The 24,263-nt window shown below is 36.9% G+C and overlaps 1 protein-coding gene across 4 annotated transcripts in view; it reads left to right on the top strand.

The window, feature by feature from the left end:
• LOC115214931 (neurobeachin-like protein 1) overlaps positions 1-24,263 on the top strand; it is a 345,811-nt gene that overhangs the window by 279,787 nt on the left and 41,761 nt on the right. The window contains exons 26-38 of one of the 4 annotated variants that reach the window (XM_036505273.1): positions 1,910-2,060; positions 2,403-2,564; positions 5,592-5,751; positions 11,459-11,547; positions 13,600-14,328; positions 15,927-16,059; positions 16,758-16,864; positions 18,606-18,737; positions 19,147-19,267; positions 20,084-20,268; positions 21,561-21,710; positions 22,579-22,736; positions 23,263-23,387. In XM_036505273.1, the coding sequence (XP_036361166.1) occupies positions 1,910-2,060; positions 2,403-2,564; positions 5,592-5,751; positions 11,459-11,547; positions 13,600-14,328; positions 15,927-16,059; positions 16,758-16,864; positions 18,606-18,737; positions 19,147-19,267; positions 20,084-20,268; positions 21,561-21,710; positions 22,579-22,736; positions 23,263-23,387 (2,402 nt within the window). Of the gene's footprint in view, positions 1-1,906; positions 2,061-2,402; positions 2,565-5,591; positions 5,776-11,458; positions 11,548-13,599; positions 14,329-15,926; positions 16,060-16,757; positions 16,865-18,605; positions 18,738-19,146; positions 19,268-20,083; positions 20,269-21,560; positions 21,711-22,578; positions 22,737-23,262; positions 23,388-24,263 lie in introns of all 4 variants that reach the window. The other 3 variants (XM_036505272.1, XM_029784012.2, XM_029784011.2) reach the window with 3 other exon arrangements.

Raw genomic sequence — 24,263 nt, 5'->3', positions numbered from 1 at the left:
AACGGAATTATGCCAGCAATGTCTCATTTTAAACTTGAAGAAAAAAAGCCTTCAAGTTTAAAATGAGACATTGCTAGCATAATTTTGTTATATCTATAGTCCACAGCACATAAGTACATAAAAACAGGACAGGTACACACACAGACAAGAACATGCACGCATGCAGCTACAGCCCATTAGCTTTCTTCTCCTCCCATTTTGTCAACTGACAGTTGACAAGACACAGACACGTGCTTTCACAGAAACAGCTGAATTGAAGTGTTTTGATTCTGTCGACTCATATCGAAAGAATACCCCTGTACCCTTAATGGAATTCTCAGGCCAGATAAGCATGGCACAATATGTAACAAGGCTGGATATTTGCATTTGAGTTACGATCCATCCATCAAGCTTGTACAGTTTCTGCCTCCCCAGTTTCATTCACAAGGCTGGGGTTGACCTGAGTCTATTATAAAAGACATTTGCCCAAGATACCAGTCATATAGTGGTATCAAGATCAGGACCTCATCATTGCAAAGCAAACCCCTTAACCACTTGGCTATGCTTACCTGATATGTTTCTCTACATGTGTCCTTAGATTTTAATGTGGTAGAATATGATTTGAGGGAGATTTAGCTGCTATATCTTGGAGATTGAGTGACCATATAGAGGCTTCCACATTGGCCTAACAATAACAGTATGTAGATATAAAATGTGAAGGCACATGACTTAGTGGTTAGTGTTGGGCTCACAGTCATGAGGTAGTGAGTTTGATTCCTAGACCAAGTTGTGTTGTGTTCTTGAGCAAGACACTTTATTTCATGTTACTCTACTTCACTCACCTGTAGAAATGAGTTGTGATGTCACTGGTGCCAAGCTGTATCTGTCCTTGCCTTTACCTTGGATAACATCAGTGGCATGGAGAAGGGAGGCTGGTATGTATGGGCGACAGCTGGTCTTCCATAAATAACCTTGCCTGGACTTGTGCCTCAGAGGGAAACTTTCTAGGTGCAATCCCATGGTCAGTCATGACTGAAGGGAGTCTTTATTTATATAAAATGTCAAGGTGCAAGCATAGCTGTGTGGTTAAGGAGGTGATGTGATGATTGTTATACAAGTAATGTTACTTGTCTCCAGTTTTCCGTGGAAAATATGTCTGACCCTGGGACAATATTAACCTTGCTTCAGGTGAGGATTGGGGACAAAAATGCATTTGGCTGCCTCAACAAATTCCATCTGAACCATGCAAGCATAGAAAATGGTCTTTAACCATTTAATGTTCAGATTAATCTGTCAAATGTAATGCATTTTTGTTCAAATTATGCATCACTACTTAACGCTCCCACCCTGTAATTTATTTACAATCAACCACCAATTAGCGCTACCAGCTCACATACAACGACTGGATTAACATAAGAGAGATTGTCTCTCCTATCAGCTTGCAGAGCTACCACCTGGTTTCTGTCACTCAAAAGGAGATAACCACTCCGAAATGCTTGTATTTCATGGTTTGAATAGGTGGCACTGCAAGCTGATTTACACCATTTGTCTACTGTGGAAATTTCCTCCATGACAAAACACAGTGAATTAATCGTTTACAAATTCAAACGTGGCACTGGCATATTCAAACTGGTAACAACATTGCATTGACCATGCATTATGTTGTAGCTTTGAGGTTTCAGTGATGTGATTGTTTATTTTTAGAATGTTAGTGTAGATTAGATGTGAGAGGTTTAGATATGGCCAGTTTGAATATAAAACATGTAGAGTATTTGTGCCAGATTTGGCCAGTTTAAATGTTAAAGGGTTAAATGATGATAATTGATGATGGTGACATGTCTATATTAGAAAAGCTTAATGGAATTGTCTGCAAGCATGGTATAAAGGCTGTATTTTGTTCTTTTTTTTTTTCTTCTTTTTTTCTCAGTAGTGTAACTGAAGGTAGTCTAACAAAGGAAGACACAAAGACGATACGTGTGTCGTTGCTGGGCTTGATAAAATTTTACATCGCCAAAGACATTACATTTGACGAACTCTCACAGATTTTGGCTTTTCTGCTGAATGTTAAAGAAGAAGACTTGGTTTGTATTTTCTCTTTCTATTGTTTCATATGCTGCACCACCACCACCACCACCTTCTCCTTTGTTTTTTGTTTTCAGCGTCGGTGCCACATAAAAAGTGCCTGTGCTGGTGTCACATAAAAAAAAGTACAAATGCATTTTGTCCGGTGTGCTAATGATTCTGTCATCACACCACCTTGAATTGACTAATAATAAAGAAGTGAAATAGAACCCATCCATGTTTATTATTGGCACAATGACCCTCCCAAGATACAACAAAACTTTATTTAATTGTTTCATTCTGTAATGTAGTACTTGTAGCAATCAAATAACTACAGTTGCATGTGGGATCTTCTTTTGCAGAAATGTGAAGTGTTAGATATATTGTTGATGTTGATGGAAAATCCACGGAAAAAACCTGATCAATTGATTTTGCTCCTGTTTGAACCTGACATGTCTGAACTCCTCTATATTCTTCTCATTGATACTCACTACTCCAACAAACTGACTGAACGCATTCTTAAGGTTTGTGAATCTTTGATTTAGTTTTCTGTTTTTAATTAGTGGTTGGTTAAAAAGTGCGAAAATCTTCCACCCACCACTTACAAAATTGCATACATTTTTGATGAATTCCAGAAGCAAAACCTTAAAAGTATTCAGCTAGAATATTATCCTTCATTCCACTGATTAAATTGTAATGATATAACATGCTAATCATATGCAAATCAGTTCTCATGGTCTCTTTCTACTGGCCTGAAAAAATAAAATGTGTGTACTTCATATGGGATGTAAAGAATTCAGGAAAATACCTCATGGAAAACAAGTTAACCTAGTTCCCATGTCTGAAGTGTTCATGTACGAATCCAAGTTACTTAGTTCTTACACTGTAAGGGTTAAAATGTGGTGACTGTGTTATTTTTTTACACATTTATTTCTTGTATATTTTTTCTAGTTCACATTATAAAATGGCTGACATTAGGAAGGTCATCCAGTTGTAAAAACCATGCCAAAACAGACATTGGTCCATGTTGTAGTCTTTGGACACATTGGATCCTGTCGAACCATCCAATCCATGCCAGATGGATCATGGATGTTAATTGGTTATGATGAATACTAAATAAAAGCACATAATTTTAATTGTAATATTGCTTTCAACTTTGAATATTTTGTGTTAATTAACTTGAGAATCTGTTAATTTGATGTTAAATAATCAATCTCTCTAATTGACTTGGCAGTTTGGAGATGTGGAGGTTGGTACCTCTCACGCTATCTTTTGTTGTAATCCATAAAAAGACAAACTTTGTTTATATCTTATTATTCCTAACTAAAGTTAAATGAACAAGCCAATGTGGCAACCACCATATAGTTATTCAAACTTCCTAGAAAAAGCAGCTAAATCTTCCTCATATCTCATTCTGTGGGCTTAATTATGGAAACACATTATATTATGTAGTTCTACAGTTTTATTGCTTAGTTAGGAGAGAGGGCAGTCCCTATGCCCATTTTTCAGGCCTTCATTACTGGTAGATTGTGGTTTCAATTCCTGAGCCAGGTGGTGTATTGTATTCTTGAGCAAAATGTTTTTTTTCACATTACTCAGCTGTTAATGAGTAACCCTGTGATGGCCTGGCATCCCATCCAGGGGAATGTTGTGCTCTTGGTCATTTATACACCATAGAAATTAGGTGACCAGCCCAATGATTCCCAGGATTCAGGACAGTAATGTCCGAGGGTTGATGATGATCATGACAGGTGAAAGTGAGGGAGATATATGCAAACCTAAAAACTGGTCCGAATATTTACAACAGAATATACATTACTAAAGGCACCCAGGGCCCAGGTGGGTGTTTTAAAAAGACCTAGCAAGTAAAGTGAGATCATAGCCATAGCCTACACCAGTGTCGCATAACCAGTCCATTTAAAAAGTACCTTTGAATCATCGAGTGACATACTGTGCTTGAGGAGACCCATTGAGTCAAGTAAAATCAAAATTAAAATTCAAATCTTAATCAAATGGAAATTGTAGTTGTGGCCGATGCCAGTGCTGCCCAACTGGCTCCTGTGCCAGTGGCACGTAAAAAGCACCATCTGAATGTGGTCAGTGCCAGCCTCTTCCCCCTCACTGGCTCCTGTGCTGGTAGCATGTAAAAAGTACCATCAAAATGTGGCCAATGCCAGTGCTGCCTGACTGGTTTTCGTGCCAGTGGCATGTAAAAAGCACCATCCAAATGTGGTCGATGGCAGTGACATTTGTTGACCCTTGAAGGCTGAAAAGTAGAGTTGACCTCATTGGGAATTGAACTCAGAATGCAAAAAACTGTTATACATACTGCAAGGCATTTCATCCAATACCTCAACGTTTCTGCCAATTCACTTCCTAAAACTAGAAGGGATGGCCATGACTGGAATGCTTTTCATGACAGGTCCTCTCAGACAATGTTGACTTACGTCTAACCATCTACAACAACAACAACAACAATTTTATAAAGGTTCGAAGGTAAAATTACAAAAACAAATCAACATTTATTTTCTCCAATGATTTTTTATACAGAATTAAATGTGTTAACACTAACTTTGTTGTATATAGAGAGAATGCATACATGTATCATCATCATCATCTGTTTTCCATGCTGGCATGGGTTGGATGGTTTGACTATGGCCTGGAGAGCTAGCAGCATGCATACATACATACATACATACATGCACATGTGTACATACCTATCCATGCATGCATGCATGCATACATACACACACACACACACACACCATCTTAGAGGTCAGCTGCCCTGCAGATATAAATATCTCTTTGAAAATCAAAGAAAAAGAGGATATCTATGGACAACTGCTACGAAACCTCCAGCTTTGATATCCAGATTATGAATTCATATTTGTACCAATAATAATTGAAGCACTAGGTTTTGTTAATAAATGCTTAAAGGAGAATCTGGATAAACTGAGATTTTCAGAAAGAGAAATTGACCGGCTGATTCACGCAAGTGCGATCTGTGAGTGGAACAGTAAAAATATGCAAGACTTTTCTGAAGTTCTAAAAGTGAATTCATCTGTGTTAACTACATCCCAAAGATGGAGCCTTGTATCTTTGTTGGAAACTGGCTCCCTCCTCAGTGGAAGATTTAAAATAATTTTACAAATTGAAGAGATGCAAGTGGTAACTCCATACTCTCCAGAACTCCCAGACGTAGGAAGAAGCTTATAAAATACAACACTCTTCTTATCCTATTAAATTTAAAGTATAACTTTCTTTGGGTGAAGTCTTGCTTTGGAGGTCGTTTGTGGTGGTTTAATGTCATACCCAGGACATACATACATTAGTCAGAGCATTAGGCAATTAATACATTCTTTACCTCCATGATGTATGACATATTTCAGTTTCAGTCTCAAACTTTGACATATATTCAAATATTGAGTAATTAGTGGATTGTATGGGGCACAGTGCAATGGTAATAACAACCTAGCCAAGTCTTTATATGAATGCTTATCCTCACAAGAAATTACTAGTTTTGTTTTTTCTCCCCATTATTTCTTTTTCAGCTATTCCACATCTTATTAACTACAGACAAAGTCTATGACAAAAGCAAGAATCGGTTGCGTCTACACGAGATGGGCTATGTCGGCATGTTGAGTATGATGAGAGAAAGACCAATCTCTTTACCTGTTGCTGAACTAATGTTAAAGCAACTCATGCTCTCAGGTATGAAAGCAAGTATTTTCCGTGGCAAGTATCGATCTTTTTGTTTAATTTTCATTCCTTGTTTGACCGAGGGGTTTTATTGGTGGAGGAATTTCACTTCTCTGTTTCTCATCCTACTAAAACTGGTGGTGAACTGGTTGTTGCTTCAGGTCAGAAAATACTTTCCTTATTATTATGTAACTGATTTCTTTTTCTTTTCTTGGAATTAATGTCGTAATCCCTCCTTTTATCTCTGATGTTGGCAGTTTAATAATCTGTTGGGTTGGCCAAAAAGTTCATGCGGTTTTTGTTGGTATTAAACTTCAAGTTTTTTAACATGTAGCTAATTTCAGTCTGTCCCTTGCGTATGCACTCTTGTCAGATACTTGTCATATCATTTGAATGTGGATTGACATGAACTTCTGATGAGGCAGTATTTTGTGCGCTTGGAGAACCTCGGACACTTCATGCTTTTTTTTTATTTTCAAAAAGGCAAGAAAGCACAGAAATCAGCAGGAAGATATGTGCTGTTTACAGATAAAATATTGTTATGGAATGCGTGTGCCAGAAGTGGTTTTCATGATTTCAGTTGGAAAATCTTTTTACTTCAAGACACTCCTCACTCTGGCCAGCCAGCTGAGATGACCATGATGATTGCAATTCCCCAAATATCCAAACTGAGTGGAAACTGTATGCATCAACTTGGTTATGTCAGTAGGCTCGATATTTGGTTCTGACATCAATTGAATGAGGCTGAATTTGCCCAACAGATTTCCATCTCTTTTGTTGCAGTCATTTGAAAAAAAACAGCTTTTTCTGAAGAGAATATTGACAAAACAAAAGATGAATTGTTTATAACATTGTGAAATGTAAACAATTATGGGGGAAATATTTCAAACCACCACAAACGACCTCCAAAGCAAGACTTCACCCAAAGAAAGTTATACTTTAAATTTAATAGGATAAGAAGAGTGTTGTATTTTATAAGCTTCTTCCTATGTACAGGACTATCAGCTCAGATGTATATTTTGATCAGCTGGACAAGTTAAATGCAGCAATCCACCAGAAATGTCCAGCACTTGCTACTTGTAAGAGTATTGTCTTTCATCACGACAATACCAGGCTGCAAACTTCTTTGAGATTAGGCTGAGTTATTTTGCTGCACCCTCCATATTTGCCCAACCTTGTGTCTTCAGATTTCCACCTAGAAGAGTGTTTTGTCAGTAAAGACAGGAAATTCTTTGAGCAGGGAATAGTGGGGCTGCCCTCAAGATGGCAGAAGATACTGGACAAAATAGTAATTATATCATTGATTGATTAAATTGCTTAAAACTTGTGTCTTATTTTCATTTGAAAAAAAACAGCTTTTTCTGAAGAGAATATTGACAAAACAAAAGATGAATTGTTTATAACATTGTGAAATGTAAACAATTATGGGGGAAATATTTCAAACCACCACAAACGACCTCCAAAGCAAGACTTCACCTAAAGAAAGTTATACTTTAAATTTAATAGGATAAGAAGAGTGTTGTATTTTATAAGCTTCTTCCTACGTACAGGACTATCAGCTCAGATGTATATTTTGATCAGCTGGACAAGTTAAATGCAGCAATCCACCAGAAATGTCCAGCACTTGCTACTTGTAAGAGTATTGTCTTTCATCACGACAATACCAGGCTGCAAACTTCTTTGAGATTAGGCTGAGTTATTTTGCTGCACCCTCCATATTTGCCCAACCTTGTGTCTTCAGATTTCCACCTGGAAGAGTGTTTTGTCAGTAAAGACAGGAAATTCTTTGAGCAGGGAATAGTGGGGCTGCCCTCAAGATGGCAGAAGATACTGGACAAAATAGTAATTATATCATTGATTGATTAAATTGCTTAAAACTTGTGTCTTATTTTCATTTGAAAAAAGAAAAAAAAAAAACCAAATATACTTCTGGGCCAACCCAATAAAATTTTGTGTTGAGACTAATATTTTCTCAGCTATGATCTTATACAGGGAGCATTAATTTTCTCTATTCTGATGCTGTCACTTTCTCTCTACATTAACAGTGGCATCATTTTCCAGTAATGTCATAGTCTTTTCTGGTACTATCAGTGTCTATACCAGGGATTGGCAAAAGGCAGGCCACTGTGGTAGGCCTCAAACCTTGTCTAAAAAATGTTCAACTTTAATGTATTTGTGGGCCTTTGAGCAATTCATGACTTTTAGATAATTTTTAATTTAAAAATTTTTTTTTTCTGTTTATGATTTAAAAAAAAAATTGCTTCCGCAAGCATTGTCTGTGATTGAAATGCTGATTGAAAATATATTTTTATAAGTAAGATAAGGACAAGCATGGCTGTGTGGCTAAGAAGCTCATTTTGCAGCCACATGCTTTCAGATTCAGTCCTACTGTGCAGCACTTCAGACAACAGTCTTCTGCTGCAGTCCTGGAATGACCAATGCCCTGTGAGTGGATTTGTAACACAGAAACTATATGGACCTGTTTTTCATGTGTATGTATGTATGTATGTGTGTGTGTGTGTGTGCCTTGTGTGCCCCTCCACTTGACAACCGGTGTTGGTTTGTTTGCATGCCTGTAACTTAGCAGTTCAGCAAAAGTATTCGGTAGAATAAATACCAAACTTTAAAAACAAGTACCAGGAGTGATTTGTTTGACTAGAACTGTACAAGGTGATGTCTGAGCATGGCCAAAGTCCTGTGACTGAAAGAAGTAAAAGAAAATATGTGGAACACATGTAAATACACAGAAACAAAGAAAATGTAAAAAAAAAAAATTCTAAAAAATCAAAATTTAGTTCATTATGACAAGAAATTGCTGATTCCTGGTCTATCTTGACACTGGCTCCTCTCTACATTCTATTCTGCCCAATCTTGCTGCTATTTTGTTATTATTATTATTATTATTGTTATTATACTTGTGATAATAGTCTTGACTATTAAATATAATTTTTCTTTCTTTCATTTATCTGGCTATGTACATATCTCTCTGTTTATAGATCTGTCTACTGTGTGTGTGTGTGTATGTTACATGATGGTGTCTCCTTAACCCTTTCGTTACTATATTTGTGACCAAAATACACCACTCATGAGTTTCAATTAAATTCTAAAATAATCATGAATTTAGGCTTGTTTCATTAAATAACTGTAACTTTTTTACTTATCAACATATTAATGTGATATTTGGAACATAATTAAAGAAAGGGTTTTTAATCAATTCTATTGCATAACTTTTGTCTCAAAGTGACTTTAATTACAGGTAAATCCAGGTAAATTGAGCAAAAGGTAAAAATATTAAAATTTTAAATTGAGCAAAAGGTAAAAATATTAAAATTTTGTTTAAACATCACCATAGAAAATGAATCATCAGCTAATATTCAAATGGGTATGCAACAAAATTTTGATAAAGAAGAATTGTGCACATCACTAGATCATCAGTTGAATTTAATGCACAACAGGTGTACCATAAAGGTGGAATAAAGTGAAATACTGGAATCCACCGCAAGTTTGACCGAACTAAAGAAATCGGTCAAAAAATAATATACGGCCCTGGTTATGGTATGGAAGTGATAAATTCCAGACCACATTGTTTCCTAGGCCATGCTGACTAACATTATTTTCCCTGTATAAAAACTAAATCCACGCAGTACCCATTATTTACTTCACAAATTTTCCGAAATTTGATCCCCCATTTTGTGTTTGTTTACAATCTGCATAAATTTGTTTCCACATCGATCGCTTCAAACAATAACTTCCAGACCACATCGTACCCTAAGCCATGCTCACTAACATTAGTTTCCCTGTGTAAAAACTAAATCCACACAGTATCCAGTATTTGCTTCACAAATTTTCCAAACTTTGATCCCCAATTTTGTGTTTGTTTACATTCTGCGTAACAGTTTGCTTCCACAGTGATCGCTCCAAACAAGCATACTGAAAAAAATAAAAGTCTAATGGTTTCGCTTCCTAAGAAAGACTATAGATAAACTCTATCTCCTCAGAAAAATTGCTAATAAAAACATTTTTAAAGTTTTTCACTTCATTCCAATGTAAAACCGTCTTTGCTGTCGCCATCGCCGATTTGTTTCTTCGGAATCACTGCTTTCGGTTAACGGATAAAAAAATATCCTATTCATTATTTTGTACACCACGTGCTTTAAGACCTCATTCATTCTTTTTCTCGATATCTCCCTATTTTCCGTTGAAAAAGCTTTAAATTCGGAATCAATGCTTGATAACATGAAACTCCTATCCATTTTCAAAGTTGAAGAAAAATCAATGCCAAAAAACATGTGGAAAAAAATCTCCCAAAATTCAGGGAATTAAAATTACATGTCGATCATTGTACAAAACTGTAGATGAACTGTTTACGAAGTATAATCACATGTTTTCACGAATGTACTAACGAGATTTGCTCTGATATTCTCATTTAAATATGAATTGGGTGGCTTGGTCGCCTGAACCAAAACTTTTTTGGGCAGCTTTGGGCAGTTTGGTAACGAAAGGGTTAACAAACGGTTAATACAAGGGAGATAATAATTTTCTCATATTTGGTGGTATTGTAAATTTGAATTTGAAGTTAAGGAATTAGGAAGAAGATGCATAGAATATACATATATATTTTCATTTACTTATTTCACATAAGTTTATATCTTTGTCTATATGGATGTAGTATGGTTAAATGGTTAAGAAGTTTGCTTTGAAGTTGCAAAGGCTGGGTTCAGTTCCATCTTGGGCGAGTATCTTTTACAAAAGCTTTAGCTCATCCTAAGCTTTGTGAGAGAGAAACTGTGTGGAAGCCTGCTAAATGGAGGATTGCCCGTGCAATTCAAAGATCCAGCTTTGCCACACTATGTGACATAGACTGAGAGTTACATTAAAGATACATATGTCTATGGAATACTCATCCACGTACATGCTAATTCAAAAATAGATAATTCAGTTGATCAAAGAACTGAATATTCATCTCCACATCCAGCAGAAATCCATTTACTATCAACATGTATCTTATTCATTTTATTTTTCCCACCATCTTTTCCTCATTATTGTTTTTTTTTTTTGATGAAGGACTAGTGTCCAAAACATCAAAATTCTTTCCGTTCTTTCTAAGCATTAAATGATTATAAAATTAGTTAAAATTTATTCTTCCCATGTTTACTTTTTGTGTTCATTGTCGAAAGTATGGCCATTTACATGTGTGTGTATCTACATATGTATGTCTGCATGCATTTTTTGTTTACATATCTATCTACATATATTATTTTCCCATACATATATTGTCTACTTATATCTATATTTTCTATTCATTTAATGCCTAGAAAGAATGGAAAGAATCTTGATGTTTTGGACACTAGTCCTTCATAAAAAAAAAACAAGAATGAGGAAAAGATGTTGGGAAAAATAAAATACATGTCTTCTTTTGTCTATCTCATCTTATTCATCTCCTTTTAGCTTATATACCTTGTATTATCTACTTAGCCTTCTCTATCTTGCTGTATTGTCTTATCTGTCTTGTTTACCTCATCTCATCCTGTCTACGTTGTCTTGTGTATTTTGTTTTGTTTGTTATTATATTATCTTATCTGTCACTATCTTATTTAATCTTGTTTTGTGTATCTGTATAGTGCATATGTATCAAACAGAAATGGCCACAAGCAAATTGGTCAGTACTGTTTCATACATTGTATCATTGGTGATAAGGTCTTTGTTTATCCATTTCTAGATACCAGCCAATGCTATTCTGCCATCTTAGGACTGATGCAATTAATCCAAGAAAGTGACATCAGTATTAAGCTGGAATGCAGTAAGCAGGTTAGTACTTTGTTAATTTCACTATTAGCTTCTTTTTTTTTTTTTTTTTTGCTGTAGAAACATTATTACCTCTGTCTTAGCGAAGGTGGTGGTATTGTTTGTCTGTTTGTCTTTGGACAAGATATCTCAAGAACCGCTGGATAGATTTGGATGAAATTTTAAGGGATATTTGGCCTCATGACTGGCACGAACAGATTAGATTTTGGGATTGATCAGGTACCAGACAAAGATTCTGGATTATTTTTCCCTTTTTTTTTAACTTAATTTTTGAGAGCAGTCGGATTCATTTTTAGTATTCTCATTTGTGAGAGCAGTTGAGTTTTATTTCAAATATTCTCATTTAAAAAAATCGTCTCTGGCTAAAGAGGATGTTGGTGTTGCCTTGGTGGAGGTTTGCACTCTCTGAGTGCTCTTGTTGTCTCTTTTATTGATTACTTAAGTATTGTCTCAAGTCCAAGGACTCAGGACTGGTTACCCTGTTTTCATGACATATAGGTGGCTGAGATCACATTTCTCCTGAAAGGGATGCCAGTCCATTGCAGGTTTCCTCATTTACGGTTGAGTGGACTGAAGCAACATGAAATGAAGTGTTTGTTCAAGAATGTAATACATTGCCTAGTCCAGGAATTGAAACCACAGTCTTGCATCATGAGCGTAACTCCCTAACTACTTGGCCACACTCCTTCACTACTTGATAGTAACATTCTACTCTATAGTAGCAGTTGCCCCTGAATGGGGAGCTAGTCCATCACAGGGACAACTTCTAAGCTATTGCTGGAACTCATTTATAGCTAAGTGAACCGGAACAATGTGGAATGAAGTGTTCTACTCAAGAACACAATGCACTGCCCAGTGCAGGAATCGAAACTGTGATCTTGCGATTGTGAGTGCACCAACCTAACCACTTGGCCACATTGATTATTTAACATATCCCAATTATTTTTTGTTTAACTCTGTTGATTCTTGGCAGTACAAATTGTCATTATTAATCTCTTTTAATTACGATAATTGTGTTCAGTTACTACAATATACTGTGATACTATGACCTTTTTGAGCCTAACCTCAAGTTTCTTTTATAAACTGCTACACATCTATAATCCTATGACTGAATCACATTCAAAAGGCTAGGCTTGCTATTTATTGCCACTAAATACTTCGGCCCAGACTAACGTGCTGCTCTAATATTTTAGGATGATGGTGGTGTTCTACTCATTCTCACACTCATAAATATTTTAGACTCTACTTAACAAAAATTTACCTGAGTTGATTGGCAAATCATAGGTCACGTGCACTTTTTGCAAACTAGTAATTATGGAGCAATCTAACCCAACTCCATTCAACTTATCTTGTAATCATTTAACTTCCATTTTCCATGCTAGCTTGGATTAGACAGTTTGACAGAGTCTGGCAAATCACAGAAGGCTGCATCAAACTCCAATATCAGCTTTGGCATTATTTCTATGGCCGGATGCCCCTTCTAATGCTAACCTGTTTACAGAATGTACTGGGTGTTTTTTTTTTTATGTAACACTGGCATTAATGAGGTTCCAAAATAACTTACTAGGCAAAGTTAAAAAAAGGGAAAAGCCACTGAGTGAATGTGTATTTGAAATAGAGAGAAAGAGAGAGGTGGATTTATGCCAGGTGTTGAAGGCTGAAGTTCGATAAGGGGACAAGCACAGGTGTTTTGTTACAGAGGTGATAAATGGGTACCCCACATTTTGCAAAGGAGGATGCGAGTAGCTGAACGAGAGATGGAGATGGAGGCTACAGGGTTCCAGAATATACCTTCAAGGTACAAAAAGGTGAGTATAAGGGAGAATATAGACTGTGGATGAGGGGAGAAGGAAAGGATAGGTAATTCTATAAAGAGAGTTGTAGATCGTTTGAAATTGTAAATCAAAAAATGATCCCTTTGACAGTGAATATGTTCAGGAATATTTTTCCCTTTTTTGATCAAAATAAAAAGGAAGAAAATTCATCAGATAAAAAAAGTAATATAAACAGCAATGTTTTACAGTTTTATTTCTTATTTTTCTTCTTTTTCTTCAGATTCTTAAAATGTTGGTGACTGTAAATGGTGCTGCCAAGAACTTTGCCAAACAACTATGCTGGCAGGAAATTTTATGCAAATTATTTATTTATTATCCCAAATCCACGTGTACCATGTCCAATTCTTTTTCCCATCCAATATTAAAAGCCAGTGAAGACTGCACCCTGAGGATGCCCTCATCCGTTTCCAGTTATGTGATCTCAAAATCTGGCGAAGATTTAGGGAATGATGTTGAAGTCAGTTCCCAAAAGATGTTTCTAGATATTCGACCATCTGTACCCCCCCAGTCATTACTGTCACCTTGCAGCCTTGTTGGCACGCCTATGTATGATCAGCTGAAGTCTGAGTACTGGGGATTAGAAGATACAGAAGACAGGGAGAGGTCAATGAGCCGTAGCTCGAGCACCAGTATCGAAGATCTGAGCAGTCTGAGAGGGAGTGGGAAGAGTGCGGAGTCCCTGTCAAATGGATTGATACCTCACAGTGAGAGTTTTATCGACATTCCTACTGTGCCAGAAGAAGCTGAGAATGAAGAGTTGCTTCGAATCCGTAAACCCTCAGTGCTAGAGGCTGAGGCTTTCCAGAAAGCACTGGATAGTCTTGGCATTCCAAAGATTTATGTGCAGGAGTCTGTAGACGATAGTGATGAGTTTATGGAGAATATGTTGATGGTACTGGCATTGATAACAATGAAAGGTGTTGAGGGCTCTGATAAAGCAGCTTGGAGGGTAAGTAAACTTTTTAGAATTATTGAGAATTGTGTTTATGATCATAATATTAATTTGTTTTATTAACTGTTCTTCCTTTTTATCAACATAGATCACTACTCATTGTTTTAGACTTTTGGTGCCATGTAAAAGAGCACCTGTGACGGTGCCATGTAAAAGAGCACCTGTGGCAGTGCCATGTAAAAAGCAGCTGGTAACTTCAGTAAAATGGTTGGCATAAGGAAGGGCATCCAGCCATAGAAACCATGCCAAAGCAGACAGTTGGAGCCTGGTGCATCTCTCCATATTGCCAGTTCCTATCAAATCATCTTACAAATCATCTTGCATTGAAAATAGACGTTAAATGATGATGATGTTTTAGATTAACTTAGGTTTGTCATGAGTTCATAAGACTTGAGTTTAACTCAGTTTCCATAGCATGTAAATGACTGAGATTACAAAGCTACCACCTGGGTGGGATGCAAGTCCATTCCAGGATTAACTTCCCAGCTATTGCTGAAACTCATTTACAGCTGGGTGGACTGGAACATTGTAAAATGAAGTATCAAGCCCAAGAACACAACACACCATCTAACCCAATGGTTCTCAACCTTTTTTAATATCTGGGTTTGGTCCGAAACGTGGATTTTTCTAAGGGGCCTGCACTGAAATAAGTAAAACACAAGTCAATTAAAGAAAAATATTTATTTATAGATGGAAACCCATCAGGGGCTGCCAGAATCACGCTTGAGGAGCACATGTGGCCCTGGGAGCTGTGTTTGAAAATTGCTACTCAATCTACTAGGCCACTTGCTTCCACATTCGTTAACTTATTAGTTCTAAATCGTTCTGGTTGGAATACGAGCCTTGCCACATTTATACCAAAGAGAAAATAAATTATTCATTGTACTTCTTCAGTTGTAGTCAACAAAATCTAGTTAAGTTTGTTTAAACTGATTTAATGCCTAGCAGTTTATGGTAAACATCATCATCATCATCATCATCATCGTGAACAGTGTCCGTTTTCCATGCTGGTATGGGTTGGTCAACACTTTAGAATAAATAAACCGACAAGACTATCACACTAGATGTGCTGTATTATTGATGTTTAACCACAGGTCAACCACAACTAAGCAGATCTATGATCAACTGTGTTCCAGCTTTAAACATCCCAAGGTTGTCTGAGGTACAGATTATAAGGACCACATCGTCCAAAGTGTCCTTCTTCTTTTACAATGACAGGAGATGGTTTTTGGGAGATTTGGCTATTATTTCTTGCACCTCAAGTAAATTCATAAAACTTGACCTTCTAAATATTATAGCTAAATTTCCCTCAAAATCAACCCACTACCATCTTAAAATGGGACATGCTATGTTTTCCTGCCGTCTGAAACCATGCTCTGATTGGTCATTGCGTGGCAGTATTGTCTGCCTCATAAGGTTGTTATCTGATCTGTGTCACTAAGTTTGGAGATATTTGCTGCTGGAGAAGTCACTATATGGTAGTTTTTACTTGTTGGGTTTCATAATAACTGATTGATGTTGATGACCCAGAGAGAAAACTGATGGAGCTGACACACCCGGACTACATTTTAACTATAGACATGTGTTATTTACAGGAAAGGGGTCAAGTGTTCTCTTGCCTTGATAAAATGAACCAATCATATGAACTATTGAAACATCCAAATGAGTTAAAGCGCCGTCTTCTTGAAATATTGCTCATCTCATGCACGTACTATGTGCGGGATTCAGGTTAGTGTTATTCTCTCTCTCTATCTCTCCTTCTTTCTCTCTCTCTCACTTTCTCTCTCTCTCTCTCTCTCTATCATACTCTCTCTATCATACCCTCTCTATCATACCCTCTCTATTCTCTCTCTCTCTCTCTCTCTCTCTCTCAGAGTGATTCATGAGAAATTTGTGACATTAAAAGATGTAATAAAAAAAATGGAAATTAAATCCAAATTCCCTAATTTCTCATCTGACTGTCTTGCTGTTTCTTCTCTTCATCTTTTTCTTTTTTCACTGCTTACATATGGTCTTATTATATGTATAAGTGAAGGCAGCAAGCTGGCAGAATCGTTAGCACACCAGGCAAAATGCCTAGCGGCATTTCATTTGTCCTTGCGTTCTGAGTTCAAATTCCATCGAGGTCAGCCTTGCCTTTCACCTTTTCAGGGTCAGTGAAATAAGTACCATTGAAACACTGGGGTCGATGTAATCGAATAGCCTCCCCCCCAAAAAAAAATTTCAGACCTTGTGCCTATAGCTGAAAGCATTATATGTATAAGTGATGTGTGTGTGTGTTTGTGTGTAAAATAAATGTCTGACCAAATCAAACCATTGTCTCACTACAAGGCAGATGCTTAAGTATTCTTTTCTTAAAGTGAATGGTTGTGCTTCTGTCTTTTCACATGATCCCTCATGTTGAGCATTTGCCTTCTCCTTTACAGGTCAATCCATGGCTTACCACACAGAAAATGCTGTTGAATTAATCAAGATTGTACAGGATTTCATTATGGATAACATCAATGGTAGTGACTTTGTATATAGTGAAAGGGTATGTTAATTTGATACAAAGATCATCATCATCATCATCATCATCGTTTAACGTCTGTTTTCCATACTAGCATGGGTTGGACGATATTAATGCATATTTGTACCATCAGTTTTATAGAGGCATGCACATACACTCTCTCTCTCTCTCTTACACATACATATTTAGGAATTAGTTTATTATATATGTCAAGAAATTAGGTAATATTTCGTTTTGGGATTTGGTTTGCAAGATTCCTTATGCGAGTTCGTGTGTTGAAGCATATTCTGTTGGATCTGGGGAGAATCATTCTCTTTTAGTGCCTTATAATCTAACACACTCACCGGTAAAGTTTCCATTCATTTATTTATTTATTTTTCTAAAATTTTCATTGCGTCTTGTAACCTTTTCAATAGTTGTTGACTCTTAGGTAATATTACTCTACTTTAATTTTCAGCAAGTATCTGTGTGTGTGTGTGTGTGTGTGTGTGCATTTATATATATATATATATATATATATATATATATATATAATATATATATATATATCATCATCATCATCATCATCATTTAACGTCTGCTTTCCATGCTAGCATGGGTTGGACGGTTCAACTGGTGTCTGGGGAGCCCGAAGGCTGCACCATATATATATATATATATATTATGAGAAATTGTTATAAGTACAAGTTTATAATATGTCATTAGTTTCTACATATATGACACCAGGTGGCTTGCGGTAGTAATTAATTGCAGATTGTTGAGGCAGCCAAGCAATGTGTGCCTCCATTCTTGCCATATCAGATATTTGTATAGATATCTGCAGGTTCTCAGAGACTGAACTAAACATACAGAAACTGTCTTCTAAGTAACTTCTTTGAATGTGGCATGGTTTTTCCTTCTCTCCCAGGATGTAGTTATTGCTGTGGTTATCTGTAAAAGAGCAACACAATCTGTCTTTAGATTCGATGATAAAAATCTTGTTAAAATGTTTGCTGATGTTCAGTTACTTCTTCATGCAACCCAAGAAACTTATTCTCATTCATCAACACAACCAATCACCACCACCAGACCCCCGACCAATCACCAGACCCTGACCAATCACCACCATCAGACCCCAACCAATTTCCACCATCAGACCCCAACCAATTACCACCACCAAATCTTGACCAGTCACCACCACCAGACCCACAACCAATCACCACCACCAGACCCACAACCAATCACCACCACCAGACCCACAACCAATCACCACCACCAGACCCACAACCAAGCACCACCATCAGACCCACAACCAAGCACTATCACCAGACCCACAACCAATCACCACCACCAGACCCCCGATCAATCACCACCACCAGACCCCCGATCAATCACCACCACTAGATCCCTGATCAATCACCATCACAAACCTTACCTATCACCACCACAGTCCCCATCTATCACCACCCCAGATCCCACCAATCGCCACCACCAGACCTCAACAAATCACTGCCATAGACCCCCCCCCCAATTTCCACCACAGACCCAACCAATCACCACCACAGGCCCCTACCAATCACCACCACAGTCCAAACCAATCACGACCACAAACCCTACAAATCACCACTACAGACCCCACCAATCACTACCACCAGACCCAAACAATCACCACCACAGACCCAACCTACAAACACACCAACTGACACACATTTCTTCCAGTTGTCTGTATTTGTACATCAAAAGTCTGTCTGCATGTGACTAATAATTCTCAAATTTCTCTCTTCAGTTGGTAGAGGATGTTATGGCTTTACTGGAAGCTTTATCTGTCTGGGACACTCAATCAGAATCAGAATGGCGAGAAATGGTTCATATTGGGTTCCGGATCTTATTATCATTTGCTTGTCGACCAGAACTTGAGGTAAAGCAGTTTTCCTCAATATTTTTGCCTTATGAAATTTGCAATAATATTTCAACACAGATAAACTGTTTCTTTCTTTTTAATCTTTCTGTTTTCTTTCCCTTCTTGTATATTGATTAAATCATTAACTTAATTATCATTGATTATATTGATTAAATGTTTAATTATCTGTAATTAGATGTTGTTAATGAGAATATATATTTTTAGCATTAGACCTAATCTTTGAAAAAGAATCTCTTTTAGTATTAACATCTACATTATATTTTCACCATCATAACGTCTCAGTGATATATAACTTTTGTTTTTTTAATCTTGAGTTCTTGACATATCCTTTTACACTTTAAGTTTTTCCTTTTCAAAGTCGCTAAATAGAAAAAAAACTACAGGTTTTCTTTAAAACTTATTGCAGTTGTGTGCTGTTGCAACGGCTCGATTGCATTCATTGGTGCAGACGAGAATCTTAACAAGTTCAGCTGAAGCCTCTTATCTTGTGGGGACACTGTACAATCACTTACAGCTTGCAATAAATGGTTCGTAAACCTTCTTTCACATTTTTTTTTTGCTTCTCTCTCATTTTATTTATTTATTCTTATCTTTCACTATGGCCGTATCCTTTATAGTGTTGCTTTTGTCAGTGTATAAGACGGTCTTTTTCTATCTTTAAATGTGTAATTGTAGTGTTATCATTATCATCGTTGTTTAACATCCGCTTTCATTGCTGGCATGGGTTGGATGGTTTGACTGAGGACTGGCAAGCTGGGAAGCTGCAGCAGGCTCCAATCTGATCTGGCAAGGTTTCTACAGCTTGATGCCCTTCCTAACGCCAACCACTCTGAGATTGTAGGCAGTGCTTTTTATGTGCCACCAGCATAGGCATATAGTTGTAAATGAATGTCACCGTCATATTAGCAGTGTCATTCATTTCCAATATTTTGTGAAAACATGTCTGGCCTTGAGGGAGTCTTACCTTGTGTGGAAACTGGTGAAGGTAGCAACAGGAAGGGCATTCAACTGTAGAAGATCTGCCTCAGCAAATTCTTTGTGCCCCATACAAACTTGGAAAAGTGGATGTTAAGTGATGATAATAATAAATGAACCAAATAAAAAGAATAGTTTGGGTTTATTTTGTCTGAGAATCAATTTCTTTTTCTTGCAATGTAATTCCTACAAAATAAAGTGTCATTTCTTTAAAAAAAAAATTCCACCATGTCTAGTCATTTGCCTTTTATAAGGCTTTGGTAGAGGGTTTTTAGATTTTGGTGTTGGGGTGTTGGTAGTTGTTGTGATGAAGATGATGTGAAAGATAGTGATAAGCAGGTTCATGTTTAATCATTGGTTTATTTCAGAAAACAGCGATACTTACTCTTTTGTTATCCCAGTGTTAAAAGCTCTCATCGACAAATCTTACACACTACTGAATATGGAAATCTACCTGCCACATTTACCACCAACTTCAAGAAGTCCAACATTTTTTGATGATTTCCGTGTATATTGTCAAGAGAAAGAATGGTCAGATTTTGTTAGCACTCAGGTGAGGATCAAAAGTATATTGTTTTATCTAAATTACAAAAACAAAATTAGCAAATTCAAAATATTCATTGTTCTCTACTAATTAAAAAAGAAAAGGAAGCTCATGTACAATAATCCGTCAACTATTGTGGGTGTTACATTCCAAATCCCCACACACAATAGGTGAAAATCTGCGTAGTAGAAATGGTACTGTACTATATATTTTTTTTTTATTAGGTTTATAATTTGTATATATTAATTTTATTATAAATGTAAATTAACACCACGGAGGAATTGATGTAAGCTTAAATAATAAACCATGTTCGGGTGAGGGATTAATGTAATTTGGTCAAACAGTAAGAACACAAGGCATCCAAAGATGGTTTCTAGAAAGAGAGATAAAAGGCAAACACTTCAGAAACAAACCTAAAATAAACTCATTTGATAACATCTAGGATTGGACTAAACAGTAGCATTTAGGTAAGAATGGCAGAGGAAAGACGGAAATGAAGATTCTTGGTATTCAAACTGCTGAGAGCAGATGACCCCTTTTAGAGCACTCCGTCGGTTACGACGACAAGGGTCCCAGCTGATACAATCAACAGAACAGCTTGCTTGTGAAATTAACGTATATGTGGCTGAGCACTCCACAGATACATGTACCCTTAATGTAATTCTCAGGGAGATTCAGTGTGATACTGAATATGATAAGGCCGGCCCTTTGAAATACAAGGACTACTCATTTTTTGCCAGTTGAGTGGACTGGAGCAATGTGAAATAAAGTGTCTTGCTCAAGGACACACTGTGTCGCCAAGAATTGAACTCACAACCTTACAATCGTGAGCCGAATGCCCTAACCACTAAGCCATGTGCCTTCACAGATGTTCACAGATGACCCCTAATAATGATGAAAATTACTGATAAAGAGATTTTAAATAAAATTTTTACTCTATTTGGATGACCGGTGTCTAGTAAAAACATTCTCTTGACAAACCAGTTCTATGGTATATCTTGAACTCTCATTTATAATAATTTTACCTTCAACTGTTGTTCGTGTCTTTATAAAAATACATCTTGTCATAGCTCTATGCGTTCCCTACCTTATGAATTAAAAACATTACCCCTTTGCTTCAATCCTCTGTGCCACTTCTCTTATATTTGCCTCCCTGTAACTTGAGGATGCACACAGACACATCTTCACCACCAAAGATAAGAATTAGTTATAGTTTTCATGAAGTGGAATTAAGGAATAGATGTTTGTTGCAATAACTTTCTGTTTGCCGTATCTCAGCATCTCAATGTTGTTTCTTCCAGATCAACCCTCAATTACAACAGTTTATAGAAAAAATCTTTTTGGAACACCAATCAGCGATGATCGAATTCTGGAGTGAATGCCATGAACAGATGATGTTGAACAAACACAAACGAAACCTGGAGCAGGGAAAGAGCAAACTTGCTTTCCAGGTAGATTATGCTAGTTTTTCCATCCCAGCCATTCATGACATATCTTTGTTGTTTTTTTTTGTTTTTTTTATTCATTATTTTACATCTGTTCGTCCATTTTTTGTGACATTGTTTTATATCTGGACATCTTTTCTGTTGCTAACTGATACTGTTTTTCCAGTAAGGATTCCTCCATCTGTTTTTGAGGGTGCAAAGCCAGTCGATGATTTGTTGATAGAGAAATAACAAAATTATCATTTGTTGTTTACTAATTTTTTTGAGAAGCACAAATGTGGTAAAACACTCATACATGGGCATACACACACACACACACACACACACACACACACAAGAGACTTCTTTCAGTTTCCATCTACGAAGTCCTCTTATGAAGTTTTGGTCTGCTGGTGGCTACACTAAAAGACTCTTGCCCCCAGTACCACACAGTGGGACTAGACCTAAAGTCACATCTGGATTTCTAGTAATTATTTGCAATACTAAAACGTACTGGCACTGTGCCATGTGAAAAGCATTGGTGTCAGTGCTACAGAAAAGGCACTGGTAATGGTGCCACGTAAAAGACGCCCAGTACACTCTGTAAAGTGGTTGGCATTAGGAAGGGCATCCAGCTATAAAAACCATGCCAAAACAGACAATGGAATTAGTGTGGATCCTGGCCTTTCCAGCTTCTGTCAAACCATCCAACCCATGCCAGCATGGTAAACAAATGTTAAATGATGATGATGATGATTTGAAGTGTTATTCTATTGCTTATTCTGAGGAGAAAGAACTTTATCCCTGCCTTCTTTTTTTTTCTTTTTTAGTAGTAATACAATCCTTAATTCTTAATGCTTATCTAATACCAGAATATCGCCTTCCTCTTTTCTAGAGTCAGATTGTGGATGTTGCCAAATCTAAGGTATCTCAAGAACATCGCCGATTCCAGAATGTCACAACACAACTTCGCAACCAACACAATGCAGTGATGAGGCAGTGGAGAGCAACAAAACGTTTCTTTCTAGCAAAACGTGGGGCCTGGTCTGATGAGTAAGGACTACATTTTCAGTTTTGTTTCTCTTGTTGTTGTTGTTGTTGTCTGTAGGAGCAGAAGTAGCTGTGTGGTTAAGAAATTTGGCTCCCAACCATATGATGTCAGGTTCCGTCTTACTGTGCAGCACCTTGAGCAAATGTCTTCTACTATAGCCATGGGTCAGCCAAAGCCTTGTGAGTGGTTTTGGTAAGCTGGAACTGAAACAAGCCTGTTGTGCGTTTGTGTGTGTGTGTGCGCGTGTGTGTATAATATATATAGATAGATAGACAGATAGATAAATGTTGTTTGTGTCCAATCTTCCCTTTCTGACCATGGAGAAATATTACCTTACCTGGACACAGGTGAGGGTTGGTTACTGGAACAGCATCCTGTCATAGTAAATCTCGACAAATTCCACCTGAGCCATGCAAGCATGGAAAACTGGATGCCAAATGATGGTGATGATACCATTTCTCTCTGAGAGCTCCTTTTGGAAATTCAGGATTCCTCAATGTTATATTTCTACTTTTGTATGTTCTTCAGATCTTCTGAATGCAAACACTGGAAACTATCAAACCAGGAGAATTTCTCTCGCATGCGAGTTAAGTTAGTGCCAAATTACAATTTTGACCCTCACACAGAACCAAGCCGCCTTCGGGACAATCAAGGTAAGTGAAATATTTGGTTAGTTAATGCTTATTTCTTACACCTATACACACACACCTTGTAGTTTTACTTTTCAGATCTTATGACTGAAAACGTTTTGAGTTTCTTCTGCAAGCCTTTTAACCGTACAGCAATACCTGTGTGTGTGTGTATATATATATATATATATATATAACAATTGCAGCATGGAAGGTGTTTGTAAGCCATTTAAGAAACACACAAAAGCCGTTCGATTCACTTCAACATTTAAGTTTAATTTGTCAAAATATTTACGTCGCTAAAATCCGCGACCTGTTCACTGACAAAAAAGAGATGCAACACGGATTTTTGTCAGTGAACAGGTCACGGATTTTAGCGACGAAAATATTTTGACAAATTAAACTTAAATGTTGAAGTGAATCGAACGTCTTTTGTGTGTTACTTAAATGGCTTACAAACACCTTCCACGGTGCAATTGTTTTCGTTCCAGCACACGATCTCAGATCAAATCACTTGCTATGCGAGTACATCTCTCTCTCTATATATATATATAAAGATAAGATCGTTAATTTAAAATAAAATAACGATCTTATCAAGTGGCTAGCATGGAAAAAATTACCTTCAAAGGTAATAATTATTAAAATTATAAATTAAGGTATCTACGAGATAGCATCATGCTGAAAATAGCAGCCATGATCTGACTCTGAAACCACCTTAAGTGTCCATATAGCAACACGGAGAGAAGACAAAAAGACAAGATGAAACTAGTAAAAAATTACTGGATAATTCCAGATCCTGGATTACTAGCTGTGCATTTAGGAATGCTTTGCCTCATCAGTGGAATATACACTTTTTCTTCATCTTCTTCTTCTTCTTCTTTTCTTCTTCTTCTTCTTCTT

The sequence above is a fragment of the Octopus sinensis genome, linkage group LG8 (assembly GCF_006345805.1).
Source record: "Octopus sinensis linkage group LG8, ASM634580v1, whole genome shotgun sequence".
NCBI classification, from domain to species: domain Eukaryota; kingdom Metazoa; phylum Mollusca; class Cephalopoda; order Octopoda; family Octopodidae; genus Octopus; species Octopus sinensis.
The sequence above is the reverse complement of the archived record's forward strand: the minus strand, read 5'-3'. Positions and strand labels throughout refer to the sequence as shown.